This window comes from Centrocercus urophasianus, unplaced genomic scaffold, assembly GCF_019232065.1.
Source record: "Centrocercus urophasianus isolate 14NV4802_14NV808 unplaced genomic scaffold, USGS_Curo_1.0 seq_19, whole genome shotgun sequence".
Classification (NCBI taxonomy): domain Eukaryota; kingdom Metazoa; phylum Chordata; class Aves; order Galliformes; family Phasianidae; genus Centrocercus; species Centrocercus urophasianus.
Genome location: NW_024884744.1, coordinates 1043685 through 1062599, shown reverse-complemented (window position 1 = coordinate 1062599; position 18915 = coordinate 1043685). Strand labels below are relative to the sequence as shown.

The following is an 18915-nucleotide window of genomic DNA, read 5'->3' as shown; positions in this document are numbered from 1 at the left end:
GAGCATGGAAATATCAGTGCGATACCAGGCTTGATGCTTTCCATGAAAAGAATTTAAATGCCTCACAAACTGTGACTTCATTCCCAACAGACTCACAGCTGCTTAAGCCCTCACCCAGCATATGTGACACAGTGCAGAGAGGGTCTGTGGGGTTCTGCAGGAAGCAGACGGAGCCAGGCTGCCAGCACTGCCTCCTGGGGGAGGAAAGTTGTGGAAAAATGATAACTTTCAGGAATATGGAAGAGCAGGAGAAGCATGCAGGGTAGGCAGGGCACAGCAAGACCCAGCTTGCAGCACACGGCCCTCAGGCAGGTCTTGCTGCCCTCTTGCTCATGCACTAGGGCACATCCCCCAGATTGCAGATGCGTAGGCTGTAATTTAAGGGGATGGGCAGCACACCTACCTTATGTGCGTGCATCTCAGTGTGGGAGCTGTGTGACAGCTGTTTGATAACACCCTGCCTTGGTTGTGCCCCAGGCTTCAGCAGGGACTGTTGGGGATGAGCACACAGCACGTCGTGGGCAGCACGAGCACAGCCACAGCCCCACAGCACCTCCCACGTCCCGCAGGGCACCACTGGCACCCTCCAGCCCTATACAGCAGGAGCTGACCCAGCCCCCGACCTGCCAGCTCACCCCAAGCAACGTGCTCCTGTTGCTGCATAGCAAAGGTGCTGCTGGGCATGGTGAGGCATGTGGAGCAGTCATACCCTGATAAATCACAGTGTGCTTTCCTAAAAAGCCATTTCCAGTTTTACTCTATGGAAAAATATCAGCAGGAGCCACTCCAGGCAGTGGAACCATGGTTTCCACTTCCTCTTGCACAAGGCCTCCTCCCAAAGAAACAGGGATGAAGATATCTGAAGATATCAGCAGCCTTTGGTTTCAGAGTTGTACAGAGCTCCCTCCTTCCACTGGGATGGTGTGCAGATACCCAAGGAAGCAATGAAGAGCACAGAGGCCATAAAACCTCTTGGTACAAGAAAGCATCCCCTGGTTTTGCAGCCTACCACTCATGATGGAACACAGCAGCTGCCCCTGGGCTGGGTTTCTGTACTTTCTACACGCTCATTGTTTTCTGGCCATTGATTTCCAGTCACCAGCACCTTCCTTCCCATTTCCTGAATCTTCTTCTGTCCTGCTCTCATTTTCTATTTGTGCTTCTACCCTAGCATTTTTCCAATGGACATTTCCTTGAGCTCTCCATACCCTCCCTTCCCTGTTTCTGTTCCTTCTCCTTTTGCTCTCCCTTCCTCCTCCTCACAAGAAACCAGTTCTCACTTTTCTTAAATCATTTCCTCATTTCTTTTTGCACTTCATCCTCACCTCACCAGCACTGCCAGCAGCCTCACATCCCCTTCAACCCAGTGCAGGTCCTGGCCAGCTTTGTGTGCTGAAGAGATGGAAGGGCTGTGCATGTCCTTTCCTTTCTAGCTAGATGTTCCATGGGGCATCTGCCCTTGGAATGGGACGGCCTTCAAGGTCTCTTCCAACCCAAACCATAGAACCTAGAAGGGGGCCCTGGTGAAATGACATGTAGCAGCCACATTGGGAACTTGGGGGCTCACCACCCAACACTGGCTCTGAACTTCCTTCTTCCTTGTGCTTCACAAGCTGAGGGAGAAAAAAAAAAGGCAGCCCACAAAGGAGGAAGATGTCTTGTTGGGCCCTTGCTGGGACAGTGCTGCTGTTCTTGGTCTGCACGGTGTGGCTCAATGAGAAGTGCAAAGAGCAGTCCTGGCAGTGGGGCCATCTGGCTAGATGTGGCTCAGAGGAGTCCTGCTGGGCAGCAAGTAGAACACAAACCAACCTAGATGCTGCAGGGCCCAGAGCATTGCTGCTGTGAGGAGAGCTGAGAGCTGGGGCTGCTCGGCCTGGAGGAGGCTCAGAAGATCCCATCCATGCCCATCAATTGTTGCTGGTGCTGGGCTCAGGGACTCACCTCAGCTGCCCTATGATAGCCGTGGGTGTGATTCAGCCCCGGGGAGCAGAGGCAGCCCGGCAGGTCCCTCCCTGCAGGCGGCCCAGCTGCACCTGCTGGACCAGCACAGCCAGCTGCACACAGCGCAGAGGGGATGCATCCCTAACAGCGACAGGGCCTGGCTGAGTCACAGAGTGCAGGCTGCATGCCAGCGGGGCATGGGGACACATGAGGACACACCACCTGTGTTGCCCAGGGGGTTCTGTGTGCCAGTGTGGGAAACCAAGCATGGTCCAGCCCCAATTCCATCACCAAACACCAGCGGCACCACCTGCACAGCAGTCACAGAGGGGCCACCAGTCCTCCTGGGACCTGCAGGGTGGGATGCTGGCAGCAAAGGTCACAGCGAGGTGGGGGTTGGTCTCTGCTGCCAAGTAGCAGCAATAGGACAAGAGGTGATAGCCTCACGGTGCGCTGGGGAGGTTTAGGTTGGTTATTAGGAAACATTTCTTCTCCAGAAGAGCGGTGAGGCATTGGAACAGGCTGCCCAGGGAGTGGTGGGGTCACCATCTCTGGAGATGTGGATGTTCCGTGGAGATGTGGCACTGAGGATTAGAAGGCATGGTGGGTGTGGGCCAGGGCTGGACTCAGAGATCTTGGAGGTCTTTTCCAACCTGAGTGATTCTGTGATTCTATGATTCCAAGGCCTCTTCCATCCAGTAGGATGCACTGAGCCAGGCTCTGTCATGTGAAGGGCACATTTGTGCGCCCACACAAGGCAGCCTCTTCCTCTCCAGCATCCAGAAGCGAGAAGGGAAGGGAAATTCCTGGATGGGCACTGCTGGGTGCAGAAGTTCCACCACACAGCTGGTCTGGGACTCAAACTCACAGCACTGCAGGCCCTTGAGTCTTCCAGACCAAGGCCAGGGGCAGCCTCCTCTGCATCCTGCAACATGGACCGTGTCCTTGTGGGGACTGCTCCAGGCCCCAGCCACCCACTGCTCCTGGAGGAGGCACAGCTTCACTCCTGCTGAGGTCTGGGAAACCCTTCTGCACTGGGCAGAGTCAGAGGTGAGAAGATTGCACCAAATCCAACAGCAAGATGAAACAAAACCAAGCGTGTATCAATACACAAGAACTCATTCCTTGTGGAAGGGGAGAAAAGCAGATGATGATTTATAGTCATAAAAGCATGCTCAAAACAGTTTGTACCCCTCTAGCAGGGGAAAAAAGGAGCCCAGCATCCATTAGGAAAGAACGATCCTGAGGACAATCTGACATTGCAATCCAACAGTGCAATCACAGCCATTAGAGAATTAAGAGGGTTTTTTGTTTGCTGCATTAGCATGGAGGTGATACTGCTGACCGCTGCTGGCAGAGAAGCCCCAGTGGAAGAGATGTTCTCCAGCCAAGCTCCCAGTTCTCAGTGCCGAGTGAAAACCTCAGATTTCCACTTAAGGCTGGAAATTACAGCAAATAGCTGCAGTATATTGTGAATGATTGCCCCAGGAGCTGGGGTACATAATCCCAGATTTCTTGGCACGTGCCACGATCAAAAGTAGCACCAGAAAATGCAATCACTTGCTTATGCTGTGGAAAAAACAGAACCAACGCAGCAGCCACAGTCCAGCACTGTGCAGCATGGACACAGTGGGGGCAAAGCCTGCCCAGCAACCTCAGTGCTGGTACAGGCAAAGCTCAAGTCATAACAACAGCAAGGGGAAGTGAGCAGAGTGGGAAACGCAGTAACGAGCATTTTGATACTCCACCTGTGCTCACCAGCAGGAGTTTCAAGTCAGTTGCATTTGTGTATGGCATTTTGACATGTATACATACATATATACATAGTCACACATGAACGCACTGAGGGAGAACTGCAGCAGTCCCCTAGCTCCCAAGCCAGCAGGAGCACTCCCATTTGCAAGGCCTGAATCATGCCCGTGCTCTCCCACTTCTCCTTACAAGAGGTCACCAAACTGCTCTTTAGCCAGGAAATCCTGATGGTCGTCAGAAAGAAGCAAGACAGCAGACTGAGTAGCTTTTAAAAGCCAACAACCTAGGCTATATCACCAACCCCAACTCCCCGCCCCACAGCCCACCTTACCTTCCTGATGTCTTCTCTCCAGGAGGCCCATCGCACCAACACAGCCCTCCTTCCCCAAGGCAAACACCCCCTACGCTGCCAAGAGCAGAGGATGGGAGCTAACTGGAACCAGCTGCCTGAGTTCTGCCCCTCCTCTACCTACAGGTGGTTTGACTGCTGCAGATATGAGCAGGGTTAACACAGGTGGCACTGAGAAGAGCTTGTCCTCCTGGGCAGTGTGTAGGGCTCTGAACCACTGACCTGTCCTCTGCACTCCTCCTGGCTGGGGCCACTTGCAACCAGCAGTCACTACTTTCTATTTCTTGTCCATATCACAGCTAAAGATACTGAGGAGCACCGAGCCAAGCAGAGACGCCTAGAAAACACAACAAAAGCCCTGATTAAATGAGTATTATGTGTTGACTGTTACTTTAATATATCATTTTTTAACTCATTATCAGCTTAATTAACTGTAAAAGTAACATTAGCAAGAACTTTCATTCTTGACCAAATTTGAAACCTCATCCAAGAGAGGGTTTCTTTGAGGTTTCTTTTCCAATAAATCCGTTCTGCAGAGCTGCCCTCCTTCAGCTTGGGGCACCTGACAGCAGTGGGAATTTGTTTAGTAATCCAGACTGTAAGCAACATATTAGTTTGGTAATGTCTCCCAGTCCTCTTGAAATAAAGCAGTAAAAGGAATGGATATGAGCATCTCTCATGTAGTAGACCCGGGATGAAAATTGTCTAGTTTGGATTATCTAGGGTGCAAGGAAACAGCCTCAAGGCACACCAGAGAAGGTTTACATTGGACATTAGGAAGAATTTCTTTGCAGAGAGGTGGCTGAGCACTGAAACAGGCTGCCCAGGGCACTGCTGGATCCTCATGCTTGGCAGTGCTTGAGGGATGTGTGGCCATGGCACTGAGGAACACGACCCAGTGCTGGCACTCGGTGGGCCAGGTTGGACTTTGTGATCTGGAAGGTCCTGCCCAGCCTGGATGACTCCATCTAGAAACACCCATCTGTAAGAGTTCAAGACCAGAGCACAATTTTCTAGACACTGCAGTATGCACAGAACACAACTGAAATTAATGCACACAAACACAATTTTAAACATGAATGTTTACTAACATAAATAAACAGTGTTTTATAACAAAAGGCACAGATTTTCAACTATAAACAATGGAAAAATATTTACAGTTTGCACATACGTAATCAAACAGCAAATGCACAGTTGGTCACTTCAGATCTTCCTTCTACATTTTTAGAGTCACCTCCTTGCAAACAAGTAATTTTATTCAGTTCTGTAATGTTGGTTTTTTTTCCCTCACAAAAACTGCTACAAATGTCAATAAGAGTAATTTAGCAGCACAAGTTTTCAAATGGAGACAGTGTTGCTAACTTCTTCATACTGGATAATAAAATAAGGGTAGCTCTGATCATCATTAAAAATGACAAAAATCTGAGGCTCAAAGTAATTGTCCACACAAGAGTCATAGAGGTCACTGGTGATGCTGCCCGGGTTGACGGGCGGAGGTCTCCTCATGGTGTGATTGCCCACAGTGTATCTCCCCGTCAGTACTTTAGCCAGGAACATGTAATGAACTCCTTTGGGTGACCTCTTGGAAAAATTGTGAGAGTAGCTTGCCTTTCTGGCAAAGTAACTGCCCTGTCCAAACATGGTGGCGTGCTTCCCGCAGACGCGCGGGTCGAAGTTGTGCTTGCAGATACCATCCACCACATCCTGGGAGGTGCCGTGGAACAAATGCCTTTCGTTCATTATCCTGTCAAGCCCAGTCATTTTCTTGGACATATATTCCTTTTTCCTGGAATAGAAGATGGAAACTGAAAATGAGAATTCACTGTAGATCTGCGAGCAAAGAGCAGTTCTCGCTACAGCTCTTCAAGCAAAGGGCATGGGCATTATGCTGTGGAACATTAGGTGTAAGAGGAGACACGAGGACAGGGTGCCTGCACCATCTTACCTTTTATATTTCTCCCAAAGAAACTGATTTTGCACTCTGAGAATTTTCAAAATTTTATATTTGGTCTCTGGCACAGTCTTGTGAAACAGGTTATAAATGGTTCTGTAGCTTTTATCTTCTTTCAAAACAGGCACTTGGATGAAGTCCTGAGACGGATCCATACTAATCCAGGTTTCAGGATAGAAGTTTGGAGAGGTAACAGCAGTTGGAGATAAGACATGTGAGGAAAGCGGTTCGGCTGACGGAGAGGGTACTGGAGAACTGCCTCCTAGAGTCCTGGTTTGGGAAGAAGAACAAATTTGCACCTGAACATTCACAAGCTGAACAGCTTCTCATCACAGTTACTTGGTCACCAATGTTTCTTAACAATCACTGCTCTTTGATTCTGTAACCATTTACATCACCGTAATGCTCATTTAAAACAATTATGCCAGCTATTTCTTCTGTATTAATAACTCCTGCATCCATCCAAACTAATAATAAAATCTTGAGTTTCCAGCATGCAGTTCCACTTGGGAAAATATTACCAGCTGGTGGTGATTTAAAAGCCTGTTATAATCTTTATTGTTCAGATTCTAGGGTGGAGGGGTGGTTATAAACTACATAAGAGGCAGAAAGCTATCAAACACAAACCTTTTATAAGCTGGTTGTAAACTATTACTTATTTTAACATGTAGAGTAAGACATACAGAATCAGAGGAGAAGAATAATTTGGCAGCATTTCACCTAATTTCCCTAGACTACAACACAAGGAGCAGAAACAGTTTCTTGCACAGTATAATGAATATCCATGATTAATAATATTTACAGGCAAAAGCTGCATATATTTCACTACATTATCTAGAAGAAGGGATTACGTTTGCAGTGCTACCCAGGATCGTACTGTTTTCGTTTGCACAGGCCAGATGTTGATTTGCATTTGCAGTTCCTTATTTCCATGTGTGAGAGCAGCCTCTCCTTTTGGGTGCGCTGCCAGGGAAGAGGTCAGCAGTGGCAGAAGGAAGGCAACCACTGCCTCTATTGCTTATGACAGAAAAGCTCCATGTGCACCAGAAAAGGGCCACACCTTGGCAAAATCAAGTTGCCAAGGCAAGATTGCACTCTCAACTGCTGTGGAATTGTTCATGCTTTTGAACCCACTAAATTTAGATAAAGAGTATGGCAGTTGTGGCTTATATTCACCTGATTATAATCTGAACATGCAAGCTCTGCTCAGCTGAATAATCCTTACTTAATGGAGTTCTCCCACTTACGTCAATGCAAATACTTTGAATATGTAAAGCCAGCAGGTTCAGGCTCTGGTTTTCTGTCTGTAAGCATATATATCTTCAGCTCATGAGGCTGGTGAGGTTGCCTCTAAGCCACAGGAATACACTGAACTCTCTCAGACTTAAGCAGATGAAGACATTGCTCAAGTGTTCTCACAGAAAAGGTTGCTACCGACTCCAGGACCAACCAAAAGTGGTGACAAGCAGGTGAAGAGCAGTGAGAAGCAGCCACCTCTTGTTAGGGAAGCTTACAAAAGTGGCAGGAGGTTTCTGCTGTCTGACTCGAGAGACACAGGGCAAGCCCTGTCTCCAAACAGCACAGCTCATTTTACCCGTGTTCATGAGATTTCTCAGGTCACTTGTTTTCTCATAAAACATCATGGCCAAAGCATAAGGAGAAGATCTGTTCTGCCTAGGGGGCAAGAGGGAGGGAATTTCATGCATTCACCTTGGGCGAGCTGAGGTTTGACAACACCCAAGGCCAAATCCTGCCTCCCTGTGTATATGCAATTGCATTTAGTGCACAGGAACAACAGGCAAACAAGACTCCCTGTCCTCTCTTTGTAAAAGGAAGTCTACTGGGGAGCAAACTCACAGCTCTGCTAAAGGCAAAGTTACTTCCACAGAGCGAATCTTCAAGAACCAGTCATCCTCTGTTCAAGTGCAGTTCAGGCTGAAAAGCCCATTTGTTCCCAAGGTATACAAAAAACAGAGCAACATCTGATTGCCCATGCTTGTTAGCCTGCTTTCTCTGCAGAGCAAACATAATTATCTAGATAAATAACAATTTACTGCTATTTACATCTTAGCTATGGAAATGCCAATTGAGGTCACCTCTCAGAATATTTAATCTCTGATATATGAGCCTGAAAGAACCTCATGTGAGTTTCTGTGTGACCCAGAAATAATTCCATGTGAATTTCTGATTGCCTTTGAGCTCTTCAGGACTACAGGAACAATGGGGTGTGTGTGTCTGCTTCCAAACAGATTCACTTGATTTCCAAACCAGGTTAGCTGTAACACCGTTCACACTGCTCAAAGCAGGAATACTCCACAAAACTGTTCACGTGGCTGCCACTGGCTGCTCAAAACTGAACAGAGATTTCAGCTCATTTGCATGGATTTGACTGAACTCAAACTTCTTACTGTTCATTAACAGCTTAAAGAGACCCAGAAGACGGCCTTTTCTAAGAGTGATTATTAAAACAGCAACCTGCAATATTCCACTGTGGTTTTATTTAGTTCGCTCTTCTCATCCTAAAGTCAACTGAGAACCTCGCTCACACTTGGGCTCAAGGAGCAAGAGCAAAATAACAGGAAGCTGTGGATTAATGAGTAAGTCAGCAAGCACAATAAAAACCCTGCATCCTTTGGTGTACTTTGTTCATCTATTCTGAATAATGTAACTTATGTGTAAGCATGTATTGTACGAGGGAAAGCAGTAAAAAGTCAGCATTTGTTCACTACTGTCACACCATCACCACTGTTTCTATTCCAGCACTCTTTTGAAATGTTATAACTGCCACAAGCAGCTGGGAAACCCCGCAGGTGGGGAGCACTGTGTGATATGTGGAGGCAAACATTGGCTTTTTAAAGACCCTGCTAATATTCAAAACACTCTTCTGGTCTCTATTGACAGTTGCTGGATTTTTAAGTCAGAATTACGAGGACTTTGGATAAAAAGTGAAAAGAATGAGGTTTGTGGCAGAACAACATAAATTTCAGAGCTGCAATTTAGATTTGGTAGTTATGGTCAGACCCTCACAGGGGTAGAACCCTCAACGGCCCACTAAACTTACTGGGAGTTGCATAATTTTAGCATCTCTCAAAACCATAGACTTAAACTGTAATAAAATCATCACTGTTAGTAAAATGCCAGGGAAATAACTTCAATCCTTATTCTTCATTAAGATCAGAACCATAACTGCTATACCCAGAAAGTCCATGTTTGCTCATTTCATTTGCATCCTCCAAGTATCTCTTCAATTGTTTTTGGTTTTCCAGAAACCACATCTAAAAATGTGTCTAGCAGCCACTTGTTTTCAGGCTCTGACCAAATTCACTTTCACCTCGCAATTAGATGCTCTAACAACCCAGCAAGCTAACGAGCATTCTAGCCCTAATGCAGCAGTTAAATCTCCTTTGATTGGCCCAGCATGCCAAGCTTCCAGTCAGACTAATGACTTCCACCCCTTTGCTAACAGGACAATATGTTCCTAACTACTGAACTCCGACAATAATGTTTCCAGCTGTGCTGGTGAGATCACAAAAATGGCATTTTTATGAATTGTAATCAAAAAATGACTACAATGCAACACTTTCCTCACTGCCTTTGATGGTAAACATGTTCACCCCCCTTGAGATGACAATAAAAACAAGGAATGCTTTAATTGTGCTTGAAAATTATAGAATGTTTTTGAACACTCATTTTTATGGGACCTAGAAGTGATGGCCTGGCAGTCACCATAGTAGGTGAAAGGCTGCAAGCTGGACAACAGTTTGGCAAGAATAAAGCACATCTGGGCTTCTGATGTCTGAGATCCAAAAGGTATATTAGAGTCTATAAATAACAGAGACCAGCAGCGAGGACTTCCTCAGATAACAATTGCCTTGAGAAGTATTGAGTGAGTAGTTGCCAATGTGGCCAAGCATTTTCCTACCAAATGATACCCGTCTCCTTGTCACATCCTAATGAACACGAATCTCACGGACAGAACACCGTGAAAAACACACAGCTTCCATTCTGCTGGGATACGTACTGCAAGAACGGCATCAGCACAACGCAGGAGCGAAGAAGAGGTCTCCTCTTGATTTCTCTTCTGAAACACGCGTTCTGCTGGAAGCCATCTTTGATGTTTAAGATGTACTGGTTATGCCAGGTGACAAAGCGGACCTCCTTCAGACCTCGGCAGCTGGCTTCTTCTATCAGCCGTACAACGGGCTGTTCCAAGAAAACACAAAACGTACACACGATAAACCATGGGTTCAAAGTGAGTATTTCTGCCAGGCACCTCAAGAAGTCCCTCTATCCAATCCCTTCTCCTCCCCTCTTTCCCTTGCTCTGAACCCACAAGCCACTGAAAAGTGTTTCTTCTGGACTCTCTCCAGCTCTTGCACGATTCTATTTGCAAAGGCTGCATGCAGTGCTCTGCTCTAAGATTTCCAGCATGCTATAAAGTCAGCATGATGCAGGAAAAAAGGCGAACAAGATGCGTTTTATATTGGCAGAGATCTTTCTAGCACTGCCAAAGTTTTAAGACATTGATCATACAATATCTTGTACAGCTCTGGTTAGCCACAGGTGAGCCCTTAACAACCACAGGTATCTAAAAGGCTTAGTGGAGAGCAAACAGAAATCTTACTTTGCTTTGGTTTTGTCTCACAAAATTGTGTTTAACAGTGGATGTAGGTTATGTGTCCATAATAGGACACGTAACCTTGAAGAGCTGGGAGACAGAAGGCTTATTTAAAACCTGATACAGAAAACTACGTCCACTAAAGAGTGAAGGATAATGGTAACTTTTCAAATTGTTCAAAGAGAAAACAGACTGAAAGTGGGCATGCTGCTTATAGCACATAGCACATGGGTAGGTCTGTGCTACAACCCAAGAGCAGGACTCTGGAAGATGCTAAATACCTCAGAGTATTCTCTCCAGATGAAATGATCCCTGCAGAAGTACTTCCAGACCGTGTAGTAGTTGGAGCTGGAGTTGGGACAGGATGGTGTGGACAGCCTCCGCATTTGGTCAAACTCCACAGTTTCGTATAGTTTCATAACATTTAAATCCACCCAAAATTCGTGTCCTCTGGAAAGCACAAGAGAAATGAAGAACTGTCACTTTCTATAATCCATTACAATTATCTGAGATGGCACAGGACGGAGCCCCAGCTCACATAGTGCTCCCCAGAGCCTGGATGTGCCCACATCTCACAGCCAGACCCACGACCAGAGAGTTGCTCCACATGGAACGTATGCCAGGACAAAACAGGGCCAATTCACTCTTCACAAGGTTCTGTGGGCAGCAGTACCAACCACGATCAGCAGCAGAGAACAGCCCAAACCCAAACCCACCAGTCCTCCTGACCCAGCAACGTTTACTCCACACACACGAATCCTGCACAAAGCAATACACGTATCCTTGACATTTTGAACACACTTCCTGAGTAAATGAATCACACGACTGCATTGGAAGAAGCAACTACACACTATTCAAAAGGTTATTCTTGTGAAAGTTAGTGCTCCAGGGAAGAAAAGAAAATGCAAACGTCTCCAGATGAGGAGCATCTGCTGCCAACCCACCAGGGAGCTCAAGTATCTTTCATTACATGCAACAAAACAGAACCAGTGCAATATGAAAAGGAGACAAGAGTTTGCTATTACACAGTTGATGCTGAGGAATATCAGCTATTTTTGAGTACACATATTGCTGCTACAAAAACCAATGCTAATGTGCAACTGCAGTGAAGTGACTGGAGCTTTCAAAAGGACACAGAACACAATGGTGCTGTGGATGAAGAACCAGAGTGTGCCTTTTATCTAAAGGAAACTTCAACTGCCTCTCCTTTGCACTTCACGACGAATGACTGCAGAGCGGCTCAGCAAACAGTTTCTAATGTTGGTTTATGAGTTGGTGTTGAAAGATGCATCAAATTAAAACAAAAATCTCCAATTGCTGGCTTAGCAGCAAACAGGAACTTAGAACACAGAATGTAAAGAAGCTGAAAGATATGACAGTAATAGCACTCACTCCCTACAAAAGTATTTTTTTAGAACTTATTTTAGACATGAATGCATTTCCAAAATAATAGAGCTTACATAATTAGTCTTCTACTTTTATAATCTCTACAGGTTGTCAGCTTACTGCTATTCATTCACAGCTACTAATTGCTCCTATTGGGAAATGCAGCTTTTGAGACTATATAAAGTACTTTCTTAGCAGCAAACATAAAGCTGAGACCTGAAATCTACAGCTTATTTTAAAACCTTGGGTGACATTTTTTCTCAAGACAACGCTCTATCGTGTACCATCCATGAGGAGCTCCCAGTTTGTTCCCTGTGTGTGCCAAAGGCATGCAGAGATGCATTTATCTGGGAGGAAAACCAGCAGCAATCAAAATAAACGCCCAGGGTGAAGGGACTGAAGCGACAAGTTGGGCTTACAAAAAGCCCCACATGCTTTTGGTAGTGAAACAAAAAAGATCTACCAGGAAAGTCAGCCCACCTTCCTGGTATGGAGGCATTTTGTTCTGTAACAGCAGGCTGCAATCTACCTTATTAGAAGACAATGTGTGAAACCATGAGGAAACAATCTGTGTGTGATACTGAGCTGCACTCCTGGCCAGCAGGAGCACGACAGGAGTTTGTGAGCGAAGTTCTTTGCAACTGGATTTTTAATGCTGCTTTAGGGACACATGCTCTTTCTTAGCAAAATACACGTCCCCTGGCTGTATTCTGAATTTCACTGTTCAGTAAAACCGTCAGTTTTGAGAAAAGCAAGTTTCAACTGGTGCTGCATCACCATTTGGAGTGAAGAGATGGACTCGGTGCCTGGCCCTGACTCAGGACCCCCAGACACAGCCGCCTGCTTCACGAAGCAAATGCACAGCCAGGTATTCCTCAGTACAAAAGCTCATTGCTCAAGCATCCATTCCCACTTCCCTCTGTTTTCAAGTCAAACAACACAATGGGGTTCCCCTACTCCAAATATCTGTGACCTCCAAAAAGCACCAACAAACAGACGGACTTGTCTCTACAGATGTTATTTTCTCTTAAAGACAGTAACCCAGAGTTTAAGTGAAGCTGTTACAGTTTTGTGTGTTGCATGTGGTATCGTCACATCAGACAGTGAGAAAATGCTTGGAGTGGTTTTGTGTTGAGGCAGTGCAAAGAAAAAGGATGTAGTTCTTTACAATGACAGTGATGAGATGCTGGAACAGCTGTCCAGAGAGGCTGTGGATTGCCCATCCCTGGAGGTGTTCAAGGCCAGGTTGGATGGGCAGCCTGGTCCAGTATTACATACGGAGGTTGGTGGCCCTACATGTGGCAGTGGGGTTGGAGTTTTTGATCCTTGAGGTCCCTTCCAACCCAAGGCATTCTGTGATTCTATCTATGAACATCAGTCAGAAATCTTTAGTTTTGAAGACTGGAAAACAAATTGTGCAGGCACTCGAGACACGGGTGGCTGCTGGTACATCAGCGGGGCATCTAAAGTGTGCTCAGCTCTGCTACAACACAACTCCAGCAGGCACTCAGAGCTGAGAGGCACAGCAGAGAAAATTCGAGCAATGCAGCGAGGGAACCCAGTGGGAGGACAAACACTGGTTGAGATGAAGGCAGCGTGGGCTGCTTTTCCTGCTGCTTTTCCTGCAGAGCAAACAGATCTCTGGGACAAACTCCCCAAGCCTCTGGCTTGATGGCGCATATGCAAAATATTTTGTGCATGCATTTTCTAGCTGCAAAGCAATTGAGGAACTGTAGGGTTTGTGCAGCATTATTCTAGAAATATGAAAACCTCACATACCATTCCAGTAAAACGCATTGCTGTCAACTCTTTTCCTACATGAACAAAACCTACAGGCAGTTGAGGTTCTGTTTGAGAGCGACACGGCAGGCAGCTAGCAAGGGCCTGCACAGAAAATAGTTTCTCTGGAAGCTGAGTGTTTTTCTGTGGAACCTGCATAGAACTTGCCAGATTGCTGCTCTCATTACCAACAAATGCAACGATTCTCTCTGCTGTTTGGAATTTTTTACATTTTTGCAGCTCACTGTTTCTGCCTCTCCTCTATCAAAGGAACCTCCCTGTAAGCAAGCTGAGGAACTGGCAGTTCCTGCTGACCAGTGCTCACAGTTCACTGCAACACAAACCTGGGCACCATGCACCCAACCAGCTCCCTGCACACCCCCGCTGACCACATGTATGATCTGAATTGGAATTCAACACAGCAACTCCTCTTGTTTCCTCATCTTGAAAGAGCAATGTTCAGCCCATTGGACCATAAGGGTCAGAGCCACCTACAGCACAAAGAGCATCCTCCGGCTCCAGGGCACCCAGGGCTGCCTTTCTGCTGCCCCACTCAGCCCCAAGTGCAAGGAGCTCACCTGCAGGAAGTGACAGATGAGAACCCAGGAGGCTCTAATTAGTTCTTGAAGAAAAAATGCCATCAAGCAATTTCTGAGATGCTTACAACATAAACACTGCTGTGGTGTTCTCTGTCCACTGCCCTCCGCCAGAAGCAGGGAAAGGCTCTGCCATTTTTTTTCATGATGTAAACTTAGCCCAGTTTTACTGAAACTCAAATTTCCATTAAAAGGGGGATGCTCCAAAATAGCTATTTTTATTTGTAAAGCTAGTGAAGGGTTTGGATTGCTGCTTCCTATCGATTTTAATGGAAAATTGAGCATATGGATTCTCTGACATCTGCACAATCTGCTTTATTTTTCCATGAATACTTCAACTACAAACTTATAAATTCCCCACATTTTCTATCTAACACCTGCTAGAATAACACTATTTTATACAGCTGAAAATCTTAAATAAAAGCATATTTAAACAACTGCATCTGAGAAACGTACTGCCTGTCAAACAGCCCCCTGCTCTTTTTTTTGCAGCTAAAATACTGACAATAAGAATATATGTTCTTTTGCTAAAAATCCCAATTCACAAAAAATACATATTATCTCAACATTTATTTGCACTCTAACAGTTTCTATCTCCACGCAGGGATACGAACTTTCCAAATGACAACAGAGTGGCACTCATGCTCTGAAATCCTAAAATATATTTAGCAAAGATGTTTAATAATAGCTCTTTGGTTAAAGCACTTCCTCTGCATATTAAAAAGCCTATTACCAGCTTACATAATGCAAAGCCACGGCAGAAAAATGAACTGTGATTACAGCGGGCGTTGCGTGATTCCATCCCTGCGTGCGGCTTTAAGACACCGGTGATGAAAGCAGAAGCGACAACCGCACTTCTGTGCTGCCCAAGGCCAGAACGCAGGACACAGACCCCAAACTCAGGGCTCAAGAAAAGCCTGCTGGATGCTCAAGGTTATGCCTGATACGTTCTTTAACATAACATCGCTTTCTCTTCAGTGCTGAGAGATGGGTTACTGCTTCTGAGGCATGGCATACGCGCCAAGCAGCAGGCAGAGATCTAAGGGGAAGGATGGAACAGGACAGCCTGAAGCCAGTAATAACGCAGTGTTCTTTCTACAGTGTTTCCCAGCTGAAGAATTATTACATTTCTCTGCAAACACCACAAAATTTCCTGCTGCTGAAGCAGAGAATTGCCACCCCCATTTCACCCCAAGGGAGACTTCAACAGCTTCCCAAAGCCACGCAGATCTGTGTGAGGTGGGAATGGAGACTGCTAACAACGCCTCTCCAACAATAGGCCTCGTAAATGGCTCCCTTTGCGAAATAACCCACTTCAGTGGAGCTATCCTCACTGAGGAGTAAGCATCTGAACACTATTGAGAATGCAGCACGCAAAGAAAACCAAATTTGGCGCTGTGTAACAGCAACAGCTCGAAATAAACTTCCACAAGTGCCCTCAAAAGCAGAACCCAGCTCCTGAGCAGCTCAGTCTTTCCTGCAACCGATCTGTAAGAGCCAACACAGTGGCAAAATCTCTTACAGACACAGAGCTGGCCAAGCACCCAGCAGCAGCACTGCAGGCTGCTGGGCAACAAAGGGCCACTGAAACACAAGTGCTTGGGCTCAGCTTTGCTGGCATTCTTCTGAAGAACCTCAGCCTCATGTGAACTCTGCGTGCTCTTTCCACAGAAGTTCTGTAATTCTTACATACAAATAGGTGACTAGGAGAAACAGCCTTTGCAAGTGCTATGAAAATGCATGTGGTTTCAAACTCTCCCAAGTACAGTTACATGTCATGCACCTTACCGCAAGCACAGCTCACAGAAAAACAAAACACAGCCATCAACAAAGGGCTGTGCAGGAAATGAAACTTGGTTCCCATCAGAACAGCTGTGACACTGAGAGCCAAACACTATTAGATGATGAAACTGCCCATTTTCTCTCTGACTAAGCTGGTTCCTCTCTGTGCCAGCAACGGCCTGAAAGCCACTCAAGGGAGCAAACAAACCTAAAGGATCCAAGCAGGTACAGAGAGCTCTGTAGGTAAGTATGCAACGCTCAAACCCAACTCTGCTCCTATGGGAGCTGCAAGTCAAGCTGGTACATGGCATGCTGAGCCCACATTGGTTGTACTTCACAAGCACATGCAGCCAGCAATTGTTTGGAACTGCCAGCCGTAGTCCAGCTCCAGGTGGGGGATCAGGTGTGTTAGAGCAAGAAACTGCACATCTCCTGCGGCGGGGTGCCTTAGTAAGAACTCTCTGTTTTAAGCATAGCTACACCAGTTGCAGCCAAAATTTGCTCCATTCAAACCCCAAACTGATTCAATCGCAAACAGCAGCAGTGAAAGCCTGACTAACACCCAAGGGTGGGCACAACCTCACAGAGCAGCAACAGAAACGCAGGCAGATCCCTCCCAGCTGCTTGGAGGAGTGTGCCTGAGAAGAGAAGAGAACACGGCACCTTCCTGCACCAAGCAGCACCACGCCAGGGCAGCATGAACACGAGCTGGTAAACATGAGCCCGCGGTCTCAGTCTTGATCTTATCAGCATCTCTGTGTTCTGACACTGAACCGAGAGGGGCAGCAGGTGACAAGGCAGGAAATTAGCTCGGTGTTTTACTTAATTGGTTCCCTCCTCACATGGCAATACTTCTCTCAGGTGTAAGAAAAGAAAGGTGCTACAGAAAGAGCTACAACTCAAGGCTCCATCATAAGGGGAGAAAAACCAAACCACACAGATCACCTTTTTACTATTACTACAGCAACTTCACTGCTTTTCCTATCCCTTACCAAAACTAGTTGGGTCTTCAGAAAGGCAGGCTTTCCTGCCTGGGCTGCCCACGTTGCACTGTTAGCTGACTTTCGTGGCAAGAGGGTCCACCTGACTGAGATCCACAACTCTGGAACATACTGGGCCCAACACTGCTGAGCTGAGGGCCTGGCCCCAGACCAAGGCTTGTGCAGGTCCCTGCACACACAGCCACACAGCCCCAGGAGCTCACTGATGGCTGCTGTTGGCAGCCAGGGAGGCACTGGGTTAAAATGCTCCTTCTTGGGAGCTGCGGTTCCATCTACCATTCTGTAGCAGTGATGTCAAACACATTCACATCTTTCCATGATTTCCAGGACTCCTGCATGCACCAACATCACGAGGTGAATGCCAGTCCTCTCTTCTCCACAGCAGAGAAACATGGATGTCCTTGCCTGGGGTGGCCTGCTGCTTTCAGAGCTCTCCTCCCCGCACAGAGGGGGGATGTGTTTCACAGAAGGTTGTTTTGTTCAAATTTTTTCTGTCACTGCAATGACAGAAAGCAGCCACAAAAGCCATCAGCTGAGCTTGCTGCTGACCCGGGCACTGTGATGGTTGGAGCCCTACAACTCCAAGCTTTTACTTACAAAACACATTTTCACAGATTGGAAGACAGTGGTCAAAAACACCAGAAATTCTCCATGTGTAGCAAAATGAACAGAATTTCTGACTACAGTTCTAATGGCTTTTACTCCACCTTTGAAGAGCAAATTTGAAAATGTAATGAATAGGAGATGTTGTTGTTCTTTATTTGGATATTTGTTGGGGTCAGGAGTTCGCAGTGTTTGTTCTGGAGACAGCAGAGCACAGCCCAGAGCAGCAACAGAGCCAGGAGAAAGGTATTTGCTTTCACAGAGCTGCACTGCCACCTCCTCCTAAAGGCACTCAGATGGAGCCTACAGCCTTTTTTCAAAACCTTCTGCATGCACACAGCTGCTGATTTGCTCAGAATTTTACCCAATCTCAGGAGTTAGCTACTGAGAAATACCTCCGAGATTATGACAAATAACAAAGCTGCATCCATTTCCTCAATGCTGTCCATGAAGTGCCCATACAAAGCCAAGCCTCACGCTCACTAGTGACCATCAAGCCCACACATCTCAGCCCCCAAACGCCCCATGCAGACATTTCACATCCCATGCTGCACAAGCACCCCCAGCTGCACTTCTTTGTGCATTTCACTACAAGGAGCACGCTTTGTCATTACTGCTCAAATTCCTACTGGGTTCAACAAAGCCTTGGACCAACCAGGAAGGAACTCCATGATCGCTGCTCTCGCTAAGCAAATAATTCTAACAGCCTCTTTCTGTCCCTCAGCCCAACGCAGTGGCAGGCAGACAATGCTGCAGCACTGTGACTGCTGGATTACCTGTAAGCAACTCCTCTGGGCAATCTGTTTCAACAGCTATAAATCTTTCTTGCAGAAAGGACTGTTTTATTAATGTAAGTACACACGGAACAGACTGACCTCAACCTGAAGCCAGGTGACAGCTGTTTCCAAAACTGCAATCTGTTTATTGACATGAAACAAGAAAAGGGATATAAACGACTGCTGATGCCTGCGAGGGCTCAACGTGACACTTGGAACTTCCCTGTTCGAAGCCAATTAGTTTTATTTCATATGCAAATGGTGCTATAAAGTGGGGCAAAAATCAATTCACTGAAATGTTCTGGCATAAAGCAGAAAGCAAACACACTTCCAAAAATCTCTTCACATGCTTTTAGTTGGAGTCCTTGTCTTGCATTCCTT

The 18915-nt window shown here is 46.4% G+C and overlaps 1 protein-coding gene across 3 annotated transcripts in view; it reads right to left on the bottom strand.

Moving 5' to 3' along the window:
* Positions 1 to 5109: 5109 nt before the first annotated feature.
* The window catches only part of LOC122161199 (TCDD inducible poly(ADP-ribose) polymerase), a 32980-nt gene continuing 19174 nt past the window's right edge, over positions 5110 to 18915 (bottom strand). For all 3 annotated transcript variants that reach the window (XM_042820377.1, XM_042820376.1, XM_042820378.1), the window contains 4 exons: positions 10893 to 11061; positions 10015 to 10196; positions 5988 to 6263; positions 5110 to 5828 (listed from right to left, as the gene is read on the bottom strand). In XM_042820377.1, the coding sequence (XP_042676311.1) occupies positions 5381 to 5828; positions 5988 to 6263; positions 10015 to 10196; positions 10893 to 11061 (1075 nt within the window). In that variant the 3' untranslated portion in view covers positions 5110 to 5380. The remainder of the gene's footprint in view (positions 5829 to 5987; positions 6264 to 10014; positions 10197 to 10892; positions 11062 to 18915) is intronic.